The sequence below is a fragment of the Zerene cesonia genome, unplaced genomic scaffold (genome assembly GCF_012273895.1).
Source record: "Zerene cesonia ecotype Mississippi unplaced genomic scaffold, Zerene_cesonia_1.1 Zces_u012, whole genome shotgun sequence".
NCBI classification, from domain to species: domain Eukaryota; kingdom Metazoa; phylum Arthropoda; class Insecta; order Lepidoptera; family Pieridae; genus Zerene; species Zerene cesonia.
Window position 1 is genome coordinate 340,950 of NW_024045142.1, and position 25,672 is coordinate 366,621.

At 32.3% G+C, this 25,672-nt stretch overlaps 1 protein-coding gene and 1 long non-coding RNA gene across 10 annotated transcripts in view; one reads left to right on the top strand and one right to left on the bottom strand.

The window, feature by feature from the left end:
• LOC119839337 overlaps positions 1 to 8,200 on the bottom strand; it is a 10,036-nt gene extending 1,836 nt beyond the window's left edge. The window contains exons 1-3 of the long non-coding RNA XR_005288244.1: positions 7,910 to 8,200; positions 7,495 to 7,697; positions 4,374 to 4,457 (exon numbers count right to left, since the gene is read on the bottom strand). This is a non-coding gene — a long non-coding RNA (uncharacterized LOC119839337). The remainder of the gene's footprint in view (positions 1 to 4,373; positions 4,458 to 7,494; positions 7,698 to 7,909) is intronic.
• Positions 8,201 to 8,363: 163 nt separating this feature from the next.
• The window catches only part of LOC119839334 (dynactin subunit 1), a 42,442-nt gene continuing 25,133 nt past the window's right edge, over positions 8,364 to 25,672 (top strand). For 3 of the 9 annotated variants that reach the window (XM_038365579.1, XM_038365582.1, XM_038365583.1), the window contains exons 1-11: positions 8,365 to 8,552; positions 8,628 to 8,826; positions 9,785 to 9,921; positions 10,858 to 10,917; positions 14,976 to 15,032; positions 18,143 to 18,254; positions 19,468 to 19,584; positions 20,499 to 20,696; positions 21,547 to 21,757; positions 24,001 to 24,143; positions 25,388 to 25,567. In XM_038365579.1, the coding sequence (XP_038221507.1) occupies positions 8,650 to 8,826; positions 9,785 to 9,921; positions 10,858 to 10,917; positions 14,976 to 15,032; positions 18,143 to 18,254; positions 19,468 to 19,584; positions 20,499 to 20,696; positions 21,547 to 21,757; positions 24,001 to 24,143; positions 25,388 to 25,567 (1,392 nt within the window). In that variant the 5' untranslated portion in view covers positions 8,365 to 8,552; positions 8,628 to 8,649. Of the gene's footprint in view, positions 8,553 to 8,627; positions 8,827 to 9,784; positions 9,922 to 10,857; positions 10,918 to 11,814; positions 11,848 to 13,661; positions 13,681 to 14,975; positions 15,033 to 18,142; positions 18,255 to 19,467; positions 19,585 to 20,498; positions 20,697 to 21,546; positions 21,758 to 22,846; positions 22,870 to 24,000; positions 24,144 to 25,387; positions 25,568 to 25,672 lie in introns of those variants that run through there. The other 6 variants (XM_038365586.1, XM_038365580.1, XM_038365581.1 and 3 more) reach the window with 6 other exon arrangements.

Here is a 25,672-nt window from a genome sequence, read left to right on the forward strand (position 1 = left end):
AAAGAAAATATTGTTGTTCCCCATGGATGTGGCTCTATAATTAAAGTACGTAGAATAAATTATAAAGTAATTATCGATCGAAATATCGATATTGTTACATGGAAGCCTTCACAATCTGTAATTTTAACTTTTGATGGGCAAACACTACCACCAAGAATATTCATTTGCTATAATTCTTTACCAGTAGAACTGTATATATTTCCAACTATTCAATGTTACAATTGCTGTAGGTTACAATTGCTACAAATGCGGCCAAGATCACAATGGCGCAGTGTTCGGAACCGTACGATAATTATCGTACACATACGATAATTTTGTGCCTACGTACGATGTACGATAGCATACTATAATCGTACGCAGATTGTACGATAATTTCTATCATGATGCAAAATTTGAGATTTTATATTATTTCACTCATGCGCTGATAGTCTAATTCGAAGTAGCATGATTTTATTTTGTCCAATAAAATCTTGGGAAAATACCGGGAAATACAATTTCTCTATTCCTATTGGTTGTTACCGATTCCCTCTGCTAAGTTTCACCACTGCCGGTACTGTAACTTTATCAAGCGCCTGCTGTACACACTTCTTTATTGGTTAGTATAGCATACCAACGCGAACAAAAGAATATAAGTTCGATATTTCGATTATGTGCACACTTCATATGTATCGTATATTTTGTGTAGAAAAAGTTGGCAGTTATTTCGTTACATTATTATGATTAAACGTGTATATTCGTTCCGACAAAAAAAAACTATATTAAAATATAAAAACGATATTTTCTATTTTTAAGAAAATATAAGCGTATATTAATATATAAAAGAAATTCTTTCATTTTTTATTTTACTACCCATTCATATCCATTTCTTCTTTATAAAAACAAAATTTTGGCATGTGAAATCTTGTCTGAGTGAATTTTAAGCTTGACGCGTTTACTGAACTTAAAGTGGAAAGGGAATCAGTTCAGTACGTGTAAAACATTTGGATTGCAGTGTTCTGTTGATATGACAGCGGTGGTTTAAAAAAGATAAACTATAGAGTACTTGCATGCATATCAATATTACAATTTATATCATTTATTTATCTGTAATAGTACGATAATGTACGATAATTTTACGCCCCTGGGTACGATAGTCAGTCCACTTCAAGTTGTTAACACTGCAATGGCGATACTTGCACTGTTGAAGAGGATGGTGCATCTTGTATAATGTGCTCTGGATATCACTTTACAAACAATAAAATATGTCCTGAATATAATCGTCAAAAATTAAACTAACTATGGCTCAAAAGAACTTGTCCTATGGAGAAGCATTCAAATTACATCCATAAGTGACCAAACCTTATGCTGAAGTTCTCAACACTTCAACATTGCAAGTTTCACCTAAACAATCTGTACAAAATGCACACTTTAATGCATCTAGTAAAATGACTGTATTTAAAAAGCCACGTTCCATTCCTAAAAGTACTCAAGGATTTGATAGAGCTGCTCATGAAGCTTTACTTAAAGAGTGCCAAATGCCTACACCTGATAATGGTTGTGGCTATCAACCTCCCTCCAATGATACACAAAACTGTGCATTAATGGAAATTATTGTAGCTTTAAGTAATTCACTTCAACAGAGTAAAACATTAAGACCGTCCAACGTTGCTTTACTAAATAAAATGATAAGTAATACAATTTATAATAATGGCTTCCAACATAATTCACTGGAACTGCAGGAGCATTCTTCCTAAAAAATCAGAGTTAATACATTTGATTAATAAGTACGATCCAATAGTTATTTCACTAAACGAGACCAGGCTAAAATCCTATTTAAATTTCCGTATCCCTGGTTCCATTTGTGTCAGGGATGACAGAACAGACGGATACGGCGGTGTTGCTGTTTTAGTTAAAAATACTATTACTTTTAAAAAATTGCAACTATTTCAACGTAACGAAAAAAATTACAATGTATGTAGTTGGAATACGTCTTAATACTATATCTATTTTTTCTATTTATATTCCCCAATTTTCAAATTTAATTAAGAATGATATACAAAATATTTTTGAATCCCTCGAAGAACCGTTTATTGTCATAGGAGACTTTAATTGTCATCACCAATCTTGGGGATGTAGTATATCAAATTTAAATTCAAAAACTCCTTATCATTTTACTAAAATAGGTGTATTAAATTATGAAATGTGTGAATGTACTTTAGATACGGGCAATCTTAATCATATGTTTTTTGCTTGCCCGCTTTATGACCATTCCTTTTTATATTTATCTCTTGAATTACTTGGTGTACCCTTTCCTATTTCTATTAATTGTCTGTTACTCGACTTACTCCTGTTAAATATTGTGAAGACATTGGAGATTTTATCCATTGAAATTATATAAAATTGTAAATAATTATTGTATTATTTATAGTAAAGTAACTTTTATGTAGAAGTTAATTTAGTTTTTGATTCACTTATAATTTTAATTATATTTATATAGATTATTTAAAGTTGTATATTTTATATTGATAAGCACCACTTCTCTGATTATACGCGTGCTTAAATCTGTCATTATTGTATAAAATTTGGTGCCCTACCTTTTATATCTTGACACTGGCAAATAGTTCTGAAAAAAAAAATGAACATAAGTAACAGTATTTTAATATATATTAAAATATTTATATTTATATTGACTTATGAATAGCTTGCTCATAACAAAACTCGTATGTTTTATTCACACAGCTGGTAAATTCTGATAACACATATCTATATATAAACTAGCTATATCCCGCAGTTTAACCCACATAAATGAGTTTATGAGTTTTCCTTTAAATCATAATGTATGTATAATCGTAATATATGTCCATGTATGCCAGTGAAAGTCCCATCAAAATCGGACCAGTCGTTACAGAGACTAGCCGGAGCAAACAAACAGACGAAAAATGTAAAAAATGTTATTTTAGTTTTGTTAGTCATGTAATATCTGCTTGTACTGACTACCATAACTATTTATAAGATTAACGTGTACAAACAAAACAGACACAATGAATTTTTGTGATATGTGCTGTTTTTAAGCCACTGATTTTTCCTGCTTCTTATGTATGGATAAATAAAGTGAGTGAAGTCCCGTGTCCCCTAGTGGGGTATGGGGCAGATGATGTACATCCGTTTCACTGATCGATTTTCTTTAGGGACAAGTAGGTGATCAGCCTTCTGTGTCCTGCCAGACCGAGACAATTTTTTGTTTTTGTGCGTCCCCACCGGGAATCGAACCCAGGACCCTCGGTTCTACGCTCACGCGTTAACCACTGTACCAAGGAGGCGGTCATGGTCAGGTCGGTCAATGAATAAATAGATGATTGAAAATGCAAATAACATACCATTATTCGCGAGAAATCATATTTGAACATAATTTAAAATACAATACTGATAATAATGGTAACAAATGAATTCAAAGAGTTTCATTTGATTATATTTAAAAAATACCATTACTCTGTAAATGGGTTTAAGGTTTGTTTTATAAAATAAATCTATTATATAAAACAAAGGCTAAATGACCCTGTCCTTTGTTCTGTACAACATTCATTGCACAATTACTTGAGATTGTCAATTACTGAAAGGTAAGTAAAGTCGCAATGTCATATTATGATTTTTGAGATATAAACAATAATTTGACTTGGTGACACTGTATGCCGGATGCCCGCTTGACATGAATGTGTCATAAGTTAGGCGGCAGTTTGGTCTATTTCTTAATATTTTGATATCTATGCTACCTATTTGAAACATTCATTGTGAATGTGAATTCAAGTGTAACTCGAAAATTGAGATTTCCATTATATTATAAATTCCTACTTGAGTTTAACAAATAAATTCATTTCATTTCATTTCATTTGAATATTTCACAACACTAGAGAAATATTGGCATTCATAAATTTTTAAGCTGATAATGTGAACATACACACATTACAACCCATTGTACCATGAAATACAATATCATAGTATCAGCAATGATAAAATCCAAATTAAATTCTATTCACTGTGTAATTTTTAGATAAGTAGTTAAATTATGGAAATAGATTAAAATGAAAATGAAGATACATTGAAAACCATGGATATTCACACAATTGATATGACTTATTGATAGCATTTAAATCACATCATTTATGAGTTATCAATAACAGTATATGTATCGATGAAATTGTGAATATATATAAAGTTACAATTACCAGATGCATCAGTGTTATGCTTCTTATGAGTTACACATTGTAAGCCTGATGTTGATGGTTTATTATTGCTTTCATGTGATACTGTTGCAATTGCAAAGCATGAATTAAAAAAAAAAACAGGAAAATATATGTATAAATATGATATTCTATAATTCTATAAGACTTAGTTACCATATGGATTCAAATTGTGCATATTTTCTTTTGAAGCTTGTAATCCTGATGTGGATGGTTCTCCAAAAAACATTTGTGATCCAGCTGTGAATTGAGAAAAGTAGGACATTGTGAAACAATACTTGGATTTTAAATCACACATACACAGTTTCGTTATAAATTGGGAGATGTGACCAATTTGATCTATTGGTATTTAAAATACAAATATAAAATGCAAAATGCCTATATCCCATTTTCAAAATGCAAAATAATTTCTGATTAAGTTATGTCAAGAGTTGAGTCAAATATCATAGATATTTAAGTTCCAGTGTCTAGTTTTTGTGATTTATTTAATACTGTTATTATATTTGATCCTAAGATGACTGTTGCCCACTTTTCTGAACATAAAACGTTATTTCAAGTTAAATATCCATCCGTCCATCTGTCACCACCTTGTATGTATGATAGCTTGCTAGTTGAAATATTCACTGATGATGATATGATACCACTTCGACAACAAATAATAAAAAATCAAGGTTAAGTAACAGTTGACACGGATATAAATTGGATGGGTGACCAATTTTTTTTTTCAGTTTTAGCTAGTACAAAACCTTCAGTTTTCTATGTTTGTTATAAGGAAAGGATTAACAACTGGAAATATGGAAAGGACTGGGAAGCGTGAGGAAAAATAATCAGATCTTCGGCTCCCCAATTACATACATCAATACAATTATTTCACATCTGTCTTTTGTAGTTGTGTAGTACTTGCCTTGTGCAAGCTGGCTCAATTCGTGCCGTAAAGTGCTCGACTCCCACATAAACTGTAGTGTTGCAAGTTTGACTCTCACTTGACCAATTTCTATTATTAGATATAAAATATTTAATCGAGAGATTTAATTACAGCTCAAGCTAATTAGAAATTTCTATACAGCTTAAACTAACTAAAAATTTAGAATCCATCTTTCGTAATTGACATCCCAAAAAACAGTAGATACAAAGTGATAACTACAAAGTGATATAGGCATACAATGCTTTAAAGGAACTATTGTGATTTGAAAAGCTTTTCGATATCATTTATCAACAGAATTCAATTTATGACACATTTATGTAAATATTAAAATTGTCTTAACAACTGATATCCTATTAATCCTACTTCCTACTAAAATTATAAATGCGAAAGTTTGTAAGGATGTGTGTGTGTGTGTTTGTTGCTCCTTCACGCAAAAACTACTGAACCAATTGCTATGAAATTTGGTACATAGACAGCTGAACAACTGGAATAACATATAGGCAACTTTTAAATAAATTTTATTTATTTATTTATTTATTTATTAATATAGTAACAAGTAATTTACAGATTTTACCTCATGTTTAGTTTGCATGAAAAAATATAAAAAATAGTATACAATTTTCATTTTACACTTAAATATTTTAAAACATTTGATTTATATACATTCAAGGATGTATTAAATAAATCTGTCTCCGGTAGCAAAGCTAGCAAATCGTTTACCAAATTTACTGACCGCACCAACGGGGCATTATGGCCGCACAGTTCTTACGTCTTGCTGAATAGCAAGGAAATCACGACGTCGCCGTAGCCCTATCCCAGGTGGAGCAGTTACACTATAAATACACTTCGGGAGAATATTAAATGAAATTCGTTCAAGTCCTAATTGGTTATCTACACCACCATTCAGCATTTGATAAACATGTACGAGTAAAATGAGTTTGCGCCTTGATTCAAGACTGAAAAAGCCTGTCATTTCGTATACATACAAAGACGGGTACATATATGGATAGTATCCATACATCTGCTTAAATACGAATCTACAAAAATTTTTCTGGACCTTCTCTAATATTAAGATATATATTTTCTCATGCGGATCCCAGACAATACAATTATATTCTAAAATACTTCGGACGTATGCCTCGTAAAGAGAAATAGTGCATTTTATATCAGAAAGATTTTGACTGGTTCGAATTATAAAACCGAGAGTTTTTAAAGACGTATTGCAAATGTTTACGATATGCTCCTTAAATTCTAACCGAGAAGTAAAAGTTACTCCTAGATCTTTTATTATTGTAACGCGCTGCAAACACTGTCCACCTAAATGATATGTGTAGTCAAACGGCGTTCGAGACCGCGAGTAGCTCATAATTTTGCATTTATCGATGTTAAAATACAAACGGTTTTCTACACCCCACTTCATAACGGACTCAATGTCACGCTGTAATTCCTGATATTGTGTATAATTATTCATTCCCATATAAATTTTGAGGTCATCTGCAAACATTAAACACCAAGCACTGCTGACAACATTTGGTAAATCATTAATTAAAATTAAAAACAGGGTGGGTCCTAGGGTTGAACCCTGACTTATTCCTGATTTGGTAAAATAAATGTGTGACTTATGATTCCCAATTTGAACATATTGTAAACGATCTTTTAAATAATTTGCAAAAAATTGCAGAAGTTGAGGGCAAAATCCGAATGAGGCAAGTTTATTTAAGAGGACATTGTTGTCTATTTTATCAAAAGCTTTTTGAAAATGAAAATAAGCGACATCTACCTGCTGGTTTTCATCCAGGCATGTACTAACATAGGTTACAAAATTTAAATGATTCTTTACAGTTTTATCTCAATAAGCCTATGGGTAAGGACTTCGCGTTATTAAATAATGCAAAAAAAAGGATTTGATTTTAATGAAAGGTTTTGTATTTGGAAAAAATTATTTTGAAAAAATATTTAAAATTTCATACATAAAACAAAAAAAAAAAGTATTTTTAAATAGTTACTCAACAAAGTATTTGTTATTAGTATATACATTCTCAAAGTCATTTTGTACATCATATATAATAGGATGTAAATAGTAACAAATCCATCAATATGAATCACTTTAGATATAATAAGTTTATCTATCAAAACATTCTGATCCTTTGATTTAATTATTTTTTTTTTAAATAAGCTTTAAAAATTTAAAAAGTGTATGATGAGTGACATATCTATTTTCTCTAATATGCGCTGTTTACATATCAAAAAAGAGATATAACTTTCTTTATCTTTTGTCAAAATTTATAGACAAATGACATGTTTGATAAAATTCTCAATTCAATTTTATATATTAATTAATAGAATACTTACCAATATTTAATGTTGGAGTAGCATTCCCATTCAATCGGTCACTGGGCAAGTGACAAATTGAACTGAATGACAATAGCATAATCTTATGTTGCTATTTAAGTATTCATTCCCCTTTGCTTGGATTATTGGATCTAGAACAGATTTCCACTTCTTAAATCTTTCTTCCTTAAAATCTTCCCACTGGGGGAAACGGTGTAATAGACCTGCAATAAGCAATGATAATAAAACATCAATGTATTGTCAAACATTTTATTTTGTTGTTTTGTCTATCATGGTATAATAGATGAAAATTATAAAATTTGTAGTAGGAAATACTATCAAGAATACTTAAGTTAAAAACGCTAGAAAGTTCTAATCAAATGGCAATATAACTAACTCACATCAAACAAAAGATAAATATGTGTTAATCACTTACCGTCAACCAAGCATCCAAAATAACATTCCATTCCAATCTCGGCATGATTTTCAACAAAAAAATCTAATCACAAAGTAATTCAAAGGTCCGTGACGTTTTTAGCCAAAGTTATCAGTTTTGCAATCGATCGGGGTTCAAAAACAGCGCCAGGTAGTTAAGAATGTTTAAAAGAAGAAGAAAGTCCGAAAATGAAGCCAAGTCGTGAAAATTAAGAAAACACAGAAATTATATGAACACACGAAACGTAACGGTCCGAACTCCGAAAAAGTTTCAATCGTCAAATTTTAAAGATATTAAATTTGAAACTAGATATTACTGCCATCTATTTCTCTATTTGGGCCCGATCTTAAAAATAGTTGATGAGTATCGTGCCATAGATGGCTAGATAACTTACATATTCATCAAATGTATAGAAGTGACATACCCCTACAACATACTTATTGACAGTTGGCTCTTTGACATTTTTAGCAAATAGCAATTGATTTTGTCATTTGTTAAGAATTTTCGGTTTTATTTTGTGCAAATAAAAATACAAGGCATTGAAAAAATTAAAACGCTTCATATAAAGAATAAAATGCGATGTATTAGTTCTTCAAATATAACATCGTTCACATACTAAAAAGTCTAAAAACTTCTAAATAAGGTGATCATAGTGTCAAATCAGAAAAATGTTTGAAAATAGTATTATTAAAACTTATAATGTTCTGCTTTTTTATAGGTTCATCGATTCTGGCTTAAGAATGTCTGATAAACAGTTGAAGTTGGGGCAGAGAGTGGCCGTGATGGGGAAAAATGTCAAAGGCACTGTCGCCTACATGGGACACCCCACTTTCGCCTCTGGTAAATGGATAGGAATTATTCTAGATGAACCTAAGGGAAAGAATAATGGAACTGTTCGTGGCCATGCTTATTTTCAGGTGAGTCATACTAAAGTGAATTATAAGAAACCTAAAAATCATAGGTAAAATGCACCAAAGTTAGTAATTACTCTGTTGCAATATCCAAAAACCGATTATTGAAGTAATTCTTTATTAAACAGGTATAAAATTAAGGTATAATATGATCTAGAATATGTTGAGCATAGGGGTATAACACTGGGGCTTCTAATAATGTTGTTTGATTTAACAAAAAAAAAATAATAATTCCATAACATAAATTTATTCAATTTGGTGGATTTACTTTAAAATTGCAATAATTCATGCAAGAAGACATGTTTATGGATGTCATCAACATATTATTCAGTGTTTATTTATTTTAATATAGTTAAATTTTGATTTCTGAAAAATTGATGCTGTTTCACAAACATGGTTATAACACCTCTTTACTAAATACATATGGATGTATGTGTTCCAAATTTTTTAAAAGTGGTGCTAATGGAAAGCTTTGGAATGGTTAACTTATTTTGACTGGATATTCTTAGGCAATTTTTTTATTCCTTGAGTAATATTAGGATTGAAAGAAAAGTTATTATATCATACTAGCTTTTGCCTGTGGCTTGAATATGTTAAATTCTGAGCAGTTTAATAAATGTTATTAAACTACACAGAATTTAAACACATTTAAACTTTGCCATTTAATCAATCTAAGATCTAAGCATACAATAAATATAGGAACAGATATTGGAATCTACTGTGCTTTATACTATATAGTGATCTATGCAAATAATAAGTACCAAATGTGTTGTCAATGGCTCCACAAATTCTGCTACTTTTTATGTTTTTATGGAGACTCATGGCTGTAATGTTAAACAATAAGCATACCACAAGTGAATCTGGGTCCTTGTAGTCTAAATATCAACATCATATAGAGAAGATCATAATAATACACATTTAGCATAACAAATATGTATTACAAAGAAATTAAAATGAATTTCAGTGCGAAGAGAACTATGGTATGTTTGTGCGGCAAACGCAGCTGCAGCTGCTCGATGGAGACGACAACCCAATGGAGACCTCCATGACAACGTCCAATGAGGATGTTAAGACGTCTCTACCAAATCGACGACTCAGCAGGTGTGTATTCATTCTGTGTATGTGTGTTTTTGTTTGTTGTTAGTGTTTAAGTGAAATAAGTGGAATGGATGATTTGGGCTCTTTTTTCAACCGACTTTAGAAAAAGGGGAGTACTTTTTTTGGGCCTTGTTAGCTTAGAACTTTTGACTGGGTGAGTCGATTTTGATGATTCTGTTTTACTTTGAAAGCTGGTGCTTCTTTGTCGTCCATTTAAAATTTGGTTTAATTCAGACGATTTGAAGGTAGTTTAGTTTCTCTTTAAGAGCAGTTATTATTCAATTCTATTGACTATTTTACAGGTAGTGAAATAGATTAATTTCATACAGACTTAAGCATTTGGACTATTCTCTTTTATAATCTTTTTGCTTTACAGTGTTAGAGTATATTTATATTATATTATTTATTTTATTATTATGTATGTATTTTATAAATTAAATATTGATATTTTATAACAGGTTTCCATTCCATTTATTTTTATTACTGTAATGTGTCTAGCGATTGATGTAAATTATTTCAAAATTATTTATGTTAGGGAATTACAGTTTAGGAGTTCTTTTTTTAAATTATTTTTAATGAGGTTGTAAGCAGTAATAAATAGTAATAATAAAGTATTTTATATAGATGAAGTTCAGGAAATTACATAAATATGTTTGTAAACAATTACTTTATTGTATTGTTGTATACATTATTTTATAGAGAAAAAAATGCTTGTTTATATGAATTTTTCAAACAATTAAATACCCTTCCGTCATCTTTCGACATAATTATATGCAACAAAAAAGTTTAAAATTATTGTGAATAATTAGATGTTTTTGCTTAATAAAATACATTAGAGATGTAAAAAACTTTATTTATAACTGCATACAGCCATCACTAGTAAGACCAACTTTTTTTTCAAATTACTTTTTTATAACTAGCAATACTATTATTTATAAGTGCGTCATCCAAGAGTCAGTATTTGGAAAGTGGCAACAAAAGATATACTATACATATACGGTACACGAAGCAAGTATATATTCTTAAAAGTCTAGGCTAACGCTAGATCCAGGCTGTATGAAATATTATTGTGACATTTTTAATCGTGTTTTATTTATAGTTTTAACTATAGAAAAATAACATCTAGAAATCGAGTAAGTACAAGAAAAGTGCGGCATTTCAAGCAACAGAATTTTGGCTCACTCCGACCGAATGTACTGTCATTTGTTATCAAAAGTTGTGTATGTGTGCGTGTCGGTGTAAGTCCTTCATGGTCACACATACATATCAATCTCTTTGCGTCGCATTAGACGAAGCGCTTGTATGGAGGCTATCATTCAAGATGTTATTAATCTATGGTTTTATTTAATAGCGATCATTATTAGATTTTGCGATGGGAATTGAAAATTACACATGTTTAATCTCTTTTATTAGAGTATTTATTAAGAATAAGTTGTTTAAATTAAAGGTTTTCAAAGTAGTAATTAAAATAGGTTGTGATAAAATATGATGATGATAAATTTTTTGCTATGCTATATGTATGTTCTTTATAATAAATATTTATTTTAATTAAACATATTTAAATTCGCTTTTAATACAACTTGCATTGCCCTATCTCTTGGATGATTTTGTTTTATCTATGCCAAATATCACCTAAATTTAATAAACAGGTTAACTGTGAATAGACACACAGACATACATTCTTTTTTATCCTAAGTTGATTACGGTTTTATTGATAGGGCCGTTAACAAACATAAAATAATGTTTATATTTCCGTATGTAATAATAAAACAATATTGATTTATTGAATTTGCATGTTAACATTATAGATATTTGAAAACTAACTAAATCCGCGTGTGATTTTTAATTCTCATCCCCATTAACAGTAGACCTAACGTGAGTGTGTTTCTTTGCTAGTATAACAGTCGCGCAGAGATCTAGACCGACTACGTAAGTACTAAAACACTAGTGCACATGTCCAAGCTTCGCTCGCACTTACGCTTGTAAACCATAGAAAAGAGAAGTGCTAATGCATTGTGTTTTTTTTTTCTAAAAAGCTTAATATTTTATAATTTATGGAGTTCATCATTAGTATTATAACGCTAAGAGTCGTGCAACTTATGACTATAATTAATTTGCCAATCTAGCACAATATAATTTATTTAAAAGATTTTGATGATGATGTTGATCAAGTCTTTAAGTTAAAATTGTAAGAAGATTATAAAGAACAATAACAATAACGAGAAAACTAAAGAACTACAGTTTGGCAGAATGAAACGTTAATTGAAAATGTTGTGGGTCAATTAATCTTTATGTACTATTAGCGCTTCGTCCCGGCTTCATCCGTGGTACGTTTTTTGTCTCTATAATGGCCTTCTTTGTGCCTGAACAAAAAAGGGAAAAAAAAGTCAAGTATTAAGATTCGAAGACGCTATAGTTATGTTAATATCTTCTCTATTCTATGGTATATAATGCTAGATTTGTGTTAAATAATAGTTACTAAGAATGTTTTTAACTTTATGCTCTAAAAACACTAGGATTCAAATGATTTACCCCACTTGAAATATTAAATCATATGTTCTTTTTTTTGTTCAATTGACTTGCAATGAATGCGTTTAACTCGACGTATTAAATGATTTTTTTGGTTAAGAAATACCTATTAATGGTGATAAAAAATAGCATTAAAAGTGGTAACCCTAACATATGTCAAGGGTTGCCACCTATTTTGTTTTAATAAATTAAATGAATATGCAATGTTGCTTTGCTATGTTTAAACACCATGTTATGTAATATTAAGATCCTTTAGAAACGATTTTTTTTATTGGTATTCGTTTATCTTCGTGTTGCATTTGCCTTATGTAATATCTGACGTGTTCTACAAAAGGTCAAATGACTATAAAGTTCTTTTAAGGGGACAAAATGAGCCTAGAGCGTGTTTTATAATGCTCTAAAGTATATGATCCACTCTAATAACAAAAGAATCAGTAAATTTTATGATATTCTTCACAATGTTAAATTGATACTGTGTGTGAAAACGTAATGCAAAAAAATTAATACGATCTAATCTATAAATCTAAAAAAAAAATTAAAATATATTTCTTTTAAATATTATATACCATGCTAATACAAGTACGGGCAATCGTTCTGATTTTATGACAAGTTTTTCTTCACACAATATAGTAATTAAATAGCGATTTGTTATTAGTAAAATTAATAAATTTTTCAACTTCAACGATGACAGGGGGTGCTGTGTAGTGACAGAGCCGGCCGAGACCGATGATTGGTTCATTGTATAAATGTGTGCGTGCGTCATTACCGCACAATCAAAATTTAATTAGGAATGTGTGTAAAATGTTATTATTATGCGCAAATACCTACATTTCCAATTAATTTGATTTTGTAATTATAAACCCTACGAGAGGTTTTGTCCTGTCTTTGTGTGAAATATCAAATGCACCAAGTTTAAACGACGTTTTAACTTTCCGGGAAACTTTTTTTCATTCAACTTTTTTATTATTATTATGATATTTTTACCTACCCATTCACGGGTTACGCAATGCCCGAGGGAAATGAAGATAGATAGGTATAATAAATTGCACTTCACATGTTTCCAATAATTTGTTGCTAGAACACGAATTAAAAAAATTGCATCACGTAAGTGTAACGAATACCAGTATAATAGTGTAATTGGTGGAAATTACACAATGAGTTAAGTACTGCACACCCCGAGTTCGATGCTATAGAGTTGTGTCTAATCAAATATATCCGACTTTAAAGTTTGAGGTGGGTGATTTTTTTTTTTTCGATCAAATTTTGGATACACAGTTTGGTAAGGCAAATGAGCGTTTGGTACTTTTATTTCATAAACATAACGGAGGCATATTTCCTTCTCCTAGCCCTTCCCAGTCCATTCCTTCTTTCCCTTCATCAATCCTTTCCTTGTCCCTTATTCCTTAAAAGCGGGCAGCGCATACTCAGAGGCCTGAGCCTCTGCGAATGTTCATGGGCGGTGGTGATCGCTTACCATCAGGCGAACCACCAGCTCAGTTGCCCGCTATGACATAAAAAAAATATATATATATATTTATAGCCTCTGTTAAAACACTATAAACTTAAACATTATAGTTTTTGTAAAAGACGGGTGATTAGAAGTATAGAATTGTCTTTCAACCGATTTTAAAAAAGCTGGAGGTTGTCAATTCGACTGTACCTATTTTGTATTTATTGATTATCTCATAACTTTTATTAGGTGAATCGATTTTTATGATTCCTTTTATTAATTGAAAGCTGATGCCTGCTATGTGGTGCCATTTAATTTGTCTAGTTTATAAAATAATCATGGGTATACCTTTAGTAGAAAGGTATACCCATGATTATTTTATATTATATGTTACAGTAGTAACACTCTTTAGGTGTTGTGATGGATTTTATTCATAATATTTATAGCAAATGTTTACTTAAGATTATAGCCTATATGTCTTGCATTAATTATAATCAATACCTGAATTGTTTTCTATAAGGTAGTTAATTAACATCTCTATTAAGACACTTTATCTTGAAAACATTGAATGTGCCTCAAGAGACAAAAAAAAGGTGGAAGGGTATTTGTGAGGAGGTATAAAGGTACAAAGTTTATTTCATTTTTTACTGACGTTCCCAAAACAATCAACTGACGTTATCCTTTAGGTTGTTGGTAGGATTTAGGTGTCATCTAATCCGGATTTAGAATCTGGACTTGTGCCTCCATCCCAGACGCGTCGCTGAACCTTTTTATGGAAAGGATTTATTTATAAATGTTTCATATTATGTACCGCCCATTTGCCTTCCTATAATGAGCATATCTAACTTTTACATTGACCACTAAAAATGATCATGGGCTCATTTGCTCAACACGCAGAGTAGATACTATATTTAAATTAAGAAATCTACTATATCTTGAACTATTTAGGATTTCGATATGCTCATGAAGTAATATAAAAAAACAAAGTGCTAAGAGCGAGAGTATTATAATAAAAATAGATTTTTTCCCAATTTAAAGTCGGATTGCAATGTCCTCTAACATTGAATTAATCGATAAGGGTGCGTCGGAAAGCGTCGCCGGCGCAGTCGAAAACAGGAACATTGTCTATGTCCAGGTAACAGATGATATATATATTGGAACTATTAATGCATAAGTAATCAGATGCACAGATAAATTATACGTTGTGTGAATTTGATTTAAGAAGGGTTTTAGTCTAAACGTCATTTAATGTCGTTAAGTCTATGATTTAGAGTTTAAAAGAAATATGAAAGAACGAAATATTTTTGATTCGTTGTATTTATATGAAAATGATAAATGTTATTTTAATCTATAATTTGAAATTAAAAGGAATTCTTAATGGATACAAAAGTTACAATCAAGTTTAATTAAACTGTAAACTTGTAAATTTACAAATAATGTTATTAGCTCATCTACTTAAATTTTTATCTTAAATCTCTCTTTGGTTACAAAAATATGTTAATATTTAAATTAAACATGTTAATATTTCTGAGATTTTTTTTTTATTTAATAAATATAGTCGATAAAAAAGTATCACAACCGTAACTGTAATGTGCGTTTTTGTTTACTGTATCCTGTATGGTAAATTTATAAAATTTAAAAAGTGTCACAAGAAGCAAATATTTTGTGTATCTGATTACTTGCATTGTATGAATAGCTACAGCACGTGTATATAGAGCGCACTTTAAAGTATGTAAAAAAAAAAGTTTATTCGGAAAAATAAATCAATGAACTGGTCGTTTCGTGAATAGATATTTACTGAATAAGCTTCTCTTTTTTTTTTTCAATTTTTTTTTTCTTTTTTGTTATAATTTTAATTGGCACTTGCTTTGTCATGATTTTGTCTCGTTGTAATAAATGCGATATGTTGTATTTAGTTTGTAAGAATGCACTTGAATCTGTTGCATTCCCTGTTGTGCATTGCAGTTTTTTTATCTTTATTTATTTAAAAGGAGTGTCAAGTCTTGACTATGCCATCCTCGTAAGAGCAAATTTTATTGTTTGTCAATCGTATTTGTTATTTATTTCATTCTATATATTTATGAGTTCTCTCTGTACCTTTTTTTTTTCAAAAAATAACTTCTTGGGGCTCCTGTCTCCCAAAATACAATTTGGTCATTCAATTTGGAATAAATTTCTTTTATAATTTTTGTATTTGAAAGTGGGGGGAAGGAAATAATATTTCAATTTAAATTCTACAAAATTTATGTATTTTTTTGTTCGTCAACAGGATGATTAATACGTATGTAGAGTGATTATGAAAATCTCTGTTATATTTAAAACGTTTCTTAAATACTGGCATTTGAATTTGAATTTAAAGATCACAGAACGTGATATAACATAATGTTGTACCAGAGACAATATGAAATATATTTGTAATTGTGTTTATATTTTATTCTGCACTATTTTCTTGTAAATAACCAGCCATATATTTACCTCTTTGTTTAAGCTTTGTTTCGCAATTGTATTATGTTTTAAATGTACTTGTAGAATTTTCAAGGTGGTAACTAGATAAAGAATATGATATATATACTTAATGCCAAAGTAACTCTGTCTGTCTATAGCTTCTCCAAATGTGAACCACTTATCCGATTAAGATGAAATTTGGTACAATACTCTGACACCTGATAAAGCTGCCGCTTGAAGGCTAGCTACATTACATCTTCATTTTGCACCAAGATGTAATACATTGAAATTTGATGTAAATTTTTCATTTTATATTCTCTATATATAGGCTAAAGAAAATACTAATATACCCAAAAGGTAGCAATTTATTCTGGGATTTTTTGTTCAAATTAGTTCGAGTTGACTGTCGGCCCAAATCTCAATAGTAACTGGCCACAAAAAATGTTTAACTCAAGTGAAGTGTAAATTACAGGTTACGTGATCGAGGAAAAGTTTTTTTTTTAAATTGACATTATGTTATGATAGTACAGAAGCAATTGTTACGCGGAAAGGACACTTGATTCCGATATCTAGTGATAAGAAATAGATGAACACTGAATAATTTCATACAAAAGGCTTAAGTTTTAAGGTCGACGTCGTAAAAGGCCTTGATATCTATGAGTGCATTTAAAAATCATTTTAAGTGGCAGCGGATTAAGGTTCAATTTGCAAGTACTATGCTTTCTAGAAATATATTGTCTTGGTGATCGTTTGACTTTTGTGTTACTCGTATTATTTTTTATTTGCAATTACTTTTTATTTGTAATATGTGAATAATAAGCGTACATCGTTTTTTTGGTTGGAAAAATTGTTCTGAATATTGAAAAATGTATCTAAATAGTTTATTTTAGTAAAACATTATAGATATTAAGTTTTTTCGTTTTTTCGAATAATAGTCAGAAGAGTTGTTACGAAAAGAAACGATGTACGGTATAAAGTTCATTCCTTAGGCATTTCGCTTTCCAGACCTTGTCGACAATTCGAATAATTATCGATACTTTTGCTTAATTTCTTCCAAGCGGATTGTTTTAATCTATCTTTAAGTATATCCTGAATTGCTAAGCACATTCATTTAAAAATAGCACCATTGTCTATATTCTACACTGTGTAAATAGCTTAAGATACAATAAGGTACTGTTTCGATTATTTTGCGATAAACTTATTTATCAAATTCCTCTAAGGACAACTACAAAATATTAATCGATCGAGGTGATGCATGCAGCAGTATCTTATAGTAAATTATACTTGGGTAACGTTATAGGATGCACATTTTCCCGTGATTAAGGTGTTTTTATTAAATTCTATGTTATATTAAAGTCCTGAATATGATTTCAATAAGGAAAGCATTGTATTAATCTTAAAATATGCTTCATTTTTGGACAGTAATTTTGTACAATCACAGTGACAGTGGTGAATCCGGAACCCCCATATCCTTTCCCCACCCTTCCCAATTCATACCTTCCTACCTATCTTTGTTCCAGTCGTTGCTCCATTCCGTATGCCTTTACCCTTAAGAGCGAAGCGAATTGCCAGAGGCCTATGCAATTTTCATGAGGTGGGGATTGGGGACCGACTTTCCGCTGTTTCACGGAAAATCCTCTTTATCTTTACTCTATATATTTTTTATATGAGTTTATAATATCGGTTTAAAGGTAAATGTGCATCTAACGAATGTTGTATCCAAACGAACGCTAAGTTTCCGTAGTGCATGTCGGTGTTGCCGCCACAATTGGGCGTTCTCTCACAACGTTGTTCCATCAGTTCCAGGACGTCGCTGGCCAGCAGCCGCCAGTCGCTGACGTCGTTCGTCTCGCCGACCACCGAGCGGGCCACCTCGCCGGACTTGACGATCAAGAGGGCGTCTTTTGTTGAGGTACATGGTCTATCAGGGTAGTTGGAAAGATATCCTGATTGTTTTCTTTTACGGTTAAAAATATCCTGATAGTTTTCTTTTATGGTTATTGTAAAACGTTTTGTATGTGGTAGTCGAGCACGCTTGGGCACGATTTTGCCCAGCTCGCACCGGGGAAGTATCACACCCCTACAGAAAACCGGCGTGAAATAGCATACTGCTGTGTTTCGCACGGTGAGTGGGGGAGCCGGAGACCCATATACTTTTCCTTGCCCTTCCCAGTCCTTTCCCTTGTTCCTCTCGTCATCATTAGGATAAGTAAAGTTTTTTTTTTAACATAGTTAAAAGTATATTGAGAATTGTTTCCAATTACCCCCGTTTAGAATTACCCTGATTTGACTATACTGGAAATTTATCTTTCACTTTCTTAGCTATATCTCTATATATGTATTATATAAATTCTTCTGTCAAAATGTTAGTTACCGTACTCCTCCGAAACAGCTGGACCGATTTTAATGAAATTTTTCGTATCTGGTAGGTCAGAGAATAGGCCAGCATTTAGAAATTAAAAACTTTTTAACGGATTTTAAACGCGATTTATTCATTATATTATTAACCCGATATGATATAATATATATATCGCGTTTAAAATCCGTTAAAAAGTTTTTAATTTCTAAATGTATAATACTCGCGTGAAATCAAACACAAGAAAATACTAGGCCAACATCAATTTTTCATACCCCTAAATGATAAGAGTGTGGACAGAGTTTACCGGGTCAGCTAGTATATGCATAAAGTTCTTATGTCACAATGTTAGTTACAATACGATTCTTCGAAACGGCTGCACCGATTCTCATGAAATTTTGTGTGCATATCGGCGAGCAGCTAATATTAAATAGCACAATAGGTAAATGGTAAAAGTACAGAAGGTAACCTGCGAAACTGCGGAGCAAAGATTAAGTAACATATTTTTCTTAAAGTAATATTTAAATGTTTTTCTTTAAATAGACATTATTTTCTTTCTTAAGTTTATATTGTACTAGCGGTCCGCCCCGGATTCGCCCGTGGTACATATATAGCCTTCCTCAATAAATGGGCTATCTAACATTGAAAGAATTTTTCAAATCGTGGTCCGATGATATTTCATGAGATTAGTGCGTTCAAACGAACAAACTCTTCAGCTTTGCAATATTAGTATAGATTTTGTACTAAATTCGACGCTGTATATTCACAGACGGGTTTCGTGGAGACACTGACGCCTCAGTTCACTCCGGGACAGAGTATCACGTCGCCGCAGACGACCACCACGGCCGCTGAAGACAAGCTGGCCAACTTGCAAGCGCAGCAGGAGGTACAGTGTTGTATTAATCAAAATAAGGACAGGTGTACTTACAAACGATATAGACATAGAACAGAATCTTACGACAAGCTTAATTATTGAAGTCTAAAATATACTCATGTCTCCATTACCAACTAACTAACTAACGTATTGTAAACATCTTCCAAAGAGTATATATTTACATGGAAAGTATCTATAGTATCCACATTACAAATCTTAATTATTTATTACATTACAAATCGAAATATTTTTTACATCACACTACGTATCACACTAATATTATAAATGTGAAGGTTTGTTTGGATATTTGTTCGTCAATAACACTGAAACAACCATAGTAGCAGCTAGTTTATATATGTACAAGAAAGTGTTCACCAAAGGAAAATAAATTTTCAGTTTAAGCATATTTAGTCAACTCGCTACAATTAAAATATTTAGAACGAAGACAATCTAGATTAATTTCAATCAATATAAGCGACTCGTTGATACTTTGGTGTGGACTGACACACGACAAACTATTTTGTTTAGAATCCTTGCTTACAACATAAAAACAGCTATAACAAATTGTAGTGGTAATATCTGTATTATATGCTAGACGCTCATCCCGGCTCCTTCTGGATATCAAGATTCCTGTTTTATTCCAAGAGAGCATTTAATCGGGATAAAAAGTATCCTATCACTCAAGTCAACTCATACCCTGCCTGTATACCAAATTTCATCAAAATCCGTTCCGTAGTTTCAGTGGGATTGACGGACAAACATCCAAGCAAATAAACTTTCACCTTTATAATATTAGTGTGACTAGCTTTTGCTCGCGGCTACGTACGCGTTAAATTCGAAGTAGTTTAATAGATATTATTAATACTTGAATCAGTCTATCTTTAAAAAAAAGCCGTCAAGTCAAATAAATAAGTCACTTGTTCCAGATCACGAACCTCAAGACGGAGGTCGAAGACCTTAAGGAGAAACTGGAAACGCTGAAGGTCCGTCGCGCTGAAGATCGCGAGAAGTTACGGGAGTTGGAACGTGTGAGGCTGCAGCTGGAACAGGCGAATGAGTTCAAGACCAAGATCATGGAGTCACAGGCTCAGCTGCAGCGGGACTTGCAGAGGGCGAAACAAGAGGTATTTTGGGGGATTTTATCGTATTTTTATCTGACTATTAGATAAGCTACAAAGTAAGCTGGAGCTAGAGAGGATACAACTGGAACAGGCAAATGAGTTCAAGACCAAGACCAGGCCTAGCTTTAATTAAGCAATTTTATCCTATTTTCCTTATTACTAGGAAGATTCATAGCCCATATCTTGTATGTATGCAGGAAATCATTGAAATAATAAAATCTTCTAATCCACTGAAACATTATATCCAATTAAGATATCAATATGGCCGCTACTTGGTGCAGTGGTTAGTCGTGAGCGTAGAACAGGAGTCTTGGGTTCGATTCCTTTGAAATGTTTCGGTCTAGCAAAACACAGAAGGCTGACCACCAACTTGTCCGTGAAGGAAATCAATCAGTGAAACACATGTATATATCAACTGACCATACCCCACTAGGGGACACGGGACTTCACTTACGACACACACACACACGGGGACTTAATTAGTCGAGATTTAACATTAATAAAATATATAGAATTATAACTTTTTGCACCATTCGTCGATTTTATATCAAAACTATGTCTAGCCCATTTTTAGTAAAATTAGCCCCGACTCTGGTTGTAGTTGAATCAACTTTCTAATAAAAATATATAATTTGACTTTAAATTTTTTAAAATTTCTTTTATGACATTGCAAGCAAAGAGGTACATGGACAACCCGATGTTAAGTGGTTACCACCGCTCATAAAAACTAGACTAGTATCACTAGTGGTTTTTCGGCTTTTTAATGACGAATACGCCCAGAATAATATAACCATATAATTCTATTTAAATAACAAAAAAAAAAAGATATTTTGAATCGTAAACTGTTCACCAGGTCCGCGAATTACAAGAAGCGCTAGAGCAGCACAACGACGAAACCGCCGAGCTACAAGAGGCGGCCGAAATGGCAGCTCTCGACAAGGAAATGGCGGAGGAGCGAGCTGAAGCGCTGCAGATGGAGCTGGAGCAGTGCAGGGAGAAGCTGGAGGAAGCTACCCTGGACCTGCAGTTGATGAGGGCTGAGATGGAGGCTGGTGGCAATATACGTGAGTGTTGGGGATAATACATGGGTGCTTTGAGTTGCCATAGACAACTGGACTCATAATCGCATATAAACATGTCAAATTTTAAAAATGGAAAATTAATCGTGAAGTCACGTTAAGTTATTTGTACATTTTTATTTTACCTAAAACGGGAACTGAAATAGGACCGTTTTATGTTTAGATTTACTGTTACATATTTGGATAGCTTTTCACTGAACACTTCGTGCTTACGTGGCGTTGTGTTCAAAGCGTGGTCGGAAAACAACTGGACTCTGACCGAAACTCTGCCCAATAGACGCGTGGGCAGAGTTTCGTTTCGGATAATATTTGAGTGCGATTCTGAGTCTAGTGGTCAATGGGTGGATGCTAAAGTTAGGTTGGGTGTTTTAGATGTGGATTAATTATCTTGGATGATTTTGAGTCTGAATTGCTGTAAACAATAAAATAAAAAAAAAAAATGAAAATAAATCTTTGTTACTATGTAATAAAGAGCTGGGGAGTAAGTAATTTAATTAAACAATTTTTTAAGGAAATTGTAAACTTTAGCGCAGTTGAATCGGTTACAAAGTCATTCATAAAATCATATATTTTACAAAGATGTAAAGAATCATTCTTATTTAAGTTTAGATCGGATATTTAAAGAAGATACCTAACCTAGTGAGCTCGAACAGAAATACTTTTAAAATGTCTGAAAGTTTATGACCTATGTCAATTATAAAAAAATTATGATATGAAAATTTACTGGAGCAAATGAATAGATCATATTTTAAGGAATCCAGAAAATTTATATCGTCCTGATTTTAGAATTTTCGATATTCCCGTAGGAAGGACAAAATATTTTAGTATAGAACAAGGAAGAGGGGAAAACTTACGAAGTGAATAACTTCTTAAGAACGATTCTTAAAATTAACTACCGAATTTAATGGTTACAAATAAGAGAATGGGGCATACAATACATAGCCTTTTAAGGTGGCAACGAAAGGTTTGAATCAATAATTCCCTTAATTTCCTTTTAATTTTATTAATAGTGTTATTTATAAATAATTTTGCCCATATCGCTTTCTTATATATGTAATTATTTTCGCATTATAGAACTGTTCGCACAGTTAAAAAGTGTACGTATGTTAGTGTGTGGGTTAGTATGTGTGTTAGTGTGTATGTGTGACTAACATCATTAAGCGCAGGTACAGTCAATGAAATTTGACTTAGAATTTTTTTTTATATAACTCAATATTAGTCATTATCATAATAGTAATTACTATGTATATATTCTTCAAATATATTTTATCTATCACTTGACTCTAGTTGCGCTGTTTATTTTTTTAATTTATACATGTATACATATTTCATTTTAATTTGTTGTTTTTCACTTGTTTCAACTGAGCAATTCACTAAACAGTGAATTTTAAAAAATTTTTAATAGATACATAATTGCAAGTTTGTTTTTTAAATAATCCACTGTATTTTACTCATTTGAAACAATTATTTTTTTTATCATTTTTTATTATTTGTTGCATGTTGTTTTGTGTTTCTGTCACCAAGCTCCCTTGCCTGATGATTAAAAAAATTATTGACAACTGACATTGACGTGAGAATGAAGACGGTTCATTCATCGTAGATGTCTTCTTTTACTTTCCTTTTTAATCTTTGCATTTCGCTCTGCTTATTGGCAAATTATTTTTCTTCTGTCTTTGAATAGGATGAAATAGGAAATATCGGAGAAAATTAGATATGTTCGATTTTATTAAAAGTAGATTGATTTTACAAAAAACATTTGCAGTTAAAATAAGTTTTCAGGACTCATTCTTTAAGAGTGATGATTAGATCTGTTATGCTTAACACTGATTCCGGGTTATTTAATTTAAGACTATAATAAACAAAAACAAAATATCCGAATTATTTTATTAAATGGCTATTACATTAAGCAAATAACTCATGGAGCTATAGACCTGTTACAACAAGTGATATTTGACGGATCCAATAAGATCATTTGCCTTTGCGCACCATGAATAATTCAATTGCATAAAATACCATGACTATATCTTATAACACATATGTGATAAGACAACGACATTTGTACTCGCTTCGGCAGTACATATACTAAGACAACGACATACATACCATAACTGTAGACAGAGACTAGACCAATACACCGTAGACCGACCATAGCATCGACAATAGAGCATCGACGACCAAACAGCCAAGGGGGCGAGCATGCCGTCCATAATCCGTCCGTCGCTGACCAGAGCACCCGTACGCAGCGGGCGAGGGCGCCACCGGCTACGAGGTGCGCCAGCTGCAGCAGCAGAACGTGCGCATGCGCGAGACCCTGGTGCGCCTGCGCGACCTCTCCGCGCACGACAAGCATGCCATGCAGAAGATGCAGAAGGTGAGGTGCACACACGCAATCGCGCAGCTTGTGGTGCACGCACACACACAAACATACAGTAGGTACACAGGTTGTGGTGCACATACACATTTGCACTCATACAAACAGACGCGCACACACACGTATATAAGGGCTTTGGGTATAACTTGCACGAACGCACACAAACATCCAAACACGTACAGAAGTTATAGTGCGCACACACAAACACAAAGGTTACTGCATATATTAATTCACACACGCACTTAGTGAATTTAACTGAAGGTACTTACCTCCGCTCCGGATAGCAAGTCGTTAAACAAAAAATAAACATTTATTTTTTTACATGCAAATACGCACATCACGCATACGCATATCACATATAAAACCATCACTCGCACACACATACAACTTACACATACAAGCATTTCGCAATTTTCAATGCATACACACTTGGTTTGTAGACAGTGTGGGCTGTGGCTAACTTCGCTGTTGTTGGTTGATATCTTAGGTAAGGTGCTCATTTTACTCTTTAAGTTTTTACTGGTATTGGTGTATATTTTGCACCATAATATACTAAACTATCACAGTACAAATAGAACAGTGGGATAACTAAGCCATTCAACGAGTCAAAAGTCTATTCTTGCGGCAGATTATGCGGACGTGTGCGTGAAACTACCGTGCGTATATGGTGCTCACGCATACATTCTACCGGCGACGGCTCATTTGTGTGAAGTTTACCAACTGTTCTCTATATGCACTGTGATATTATGCTATATGTTGCTTTATCTAAGAGTGAGATTATTGATGAGATTTTTCAGCAGATTGTGCGCTCGTTTATTTTTATATGGTAGGAAGAGCTCATTTTGCATAATGCCATATCGTTTTATGCATTTCATTTGTTTTGAATTAATCTCTAGAATAAGTATGTGTGTTCGAAAAAAATGTCCTATTATGTACTATATAATTTTATACTCAAAATTAATTTGGTATATTTCTTATATTTCAATTATTACATTCTTTGTTATTGAATTTAGGCAAAAAAGTACGTAAGTAGACTACTGTATGTCTATCAAATTCTCTGTATTTAACTATACGATCAAGATCAATAAATATCCGAATAATAATCAAATAGTACTAGGGACAATGAAACCTTATTTTCATACTAAAAGGCTGTTCAAAAGTGCTTCTTAAAATATTCAACATAATTGAACAAATACATTTCAGTTTGAATATGTATAAATAAATGTTTCCCTGCAATTCTCCAGGATTTAGATCAGTACAAGTCCGAAATAGCTGAACTGAGCAGGACGAAAGAGAAGCTGTCGGCCAGGGTGGAGGAACTGGAGGCTCAGGTGGCCGACCTGCGGGAGCAGGTGGACGCGGCGCTGGGCGCTGAGGAGATGGTGGAACAGCTGGCTGAGAAGAAGATGGCGCTGGAAGACCAGGTCGGTAGACTTTTTAGGGTAATATTTATGAAGTTGCGTCCCACGGTTTCACTTATATCATACGTAGTTATGTATCCTTCATCAAAAAATGGTCTATTTAACAAA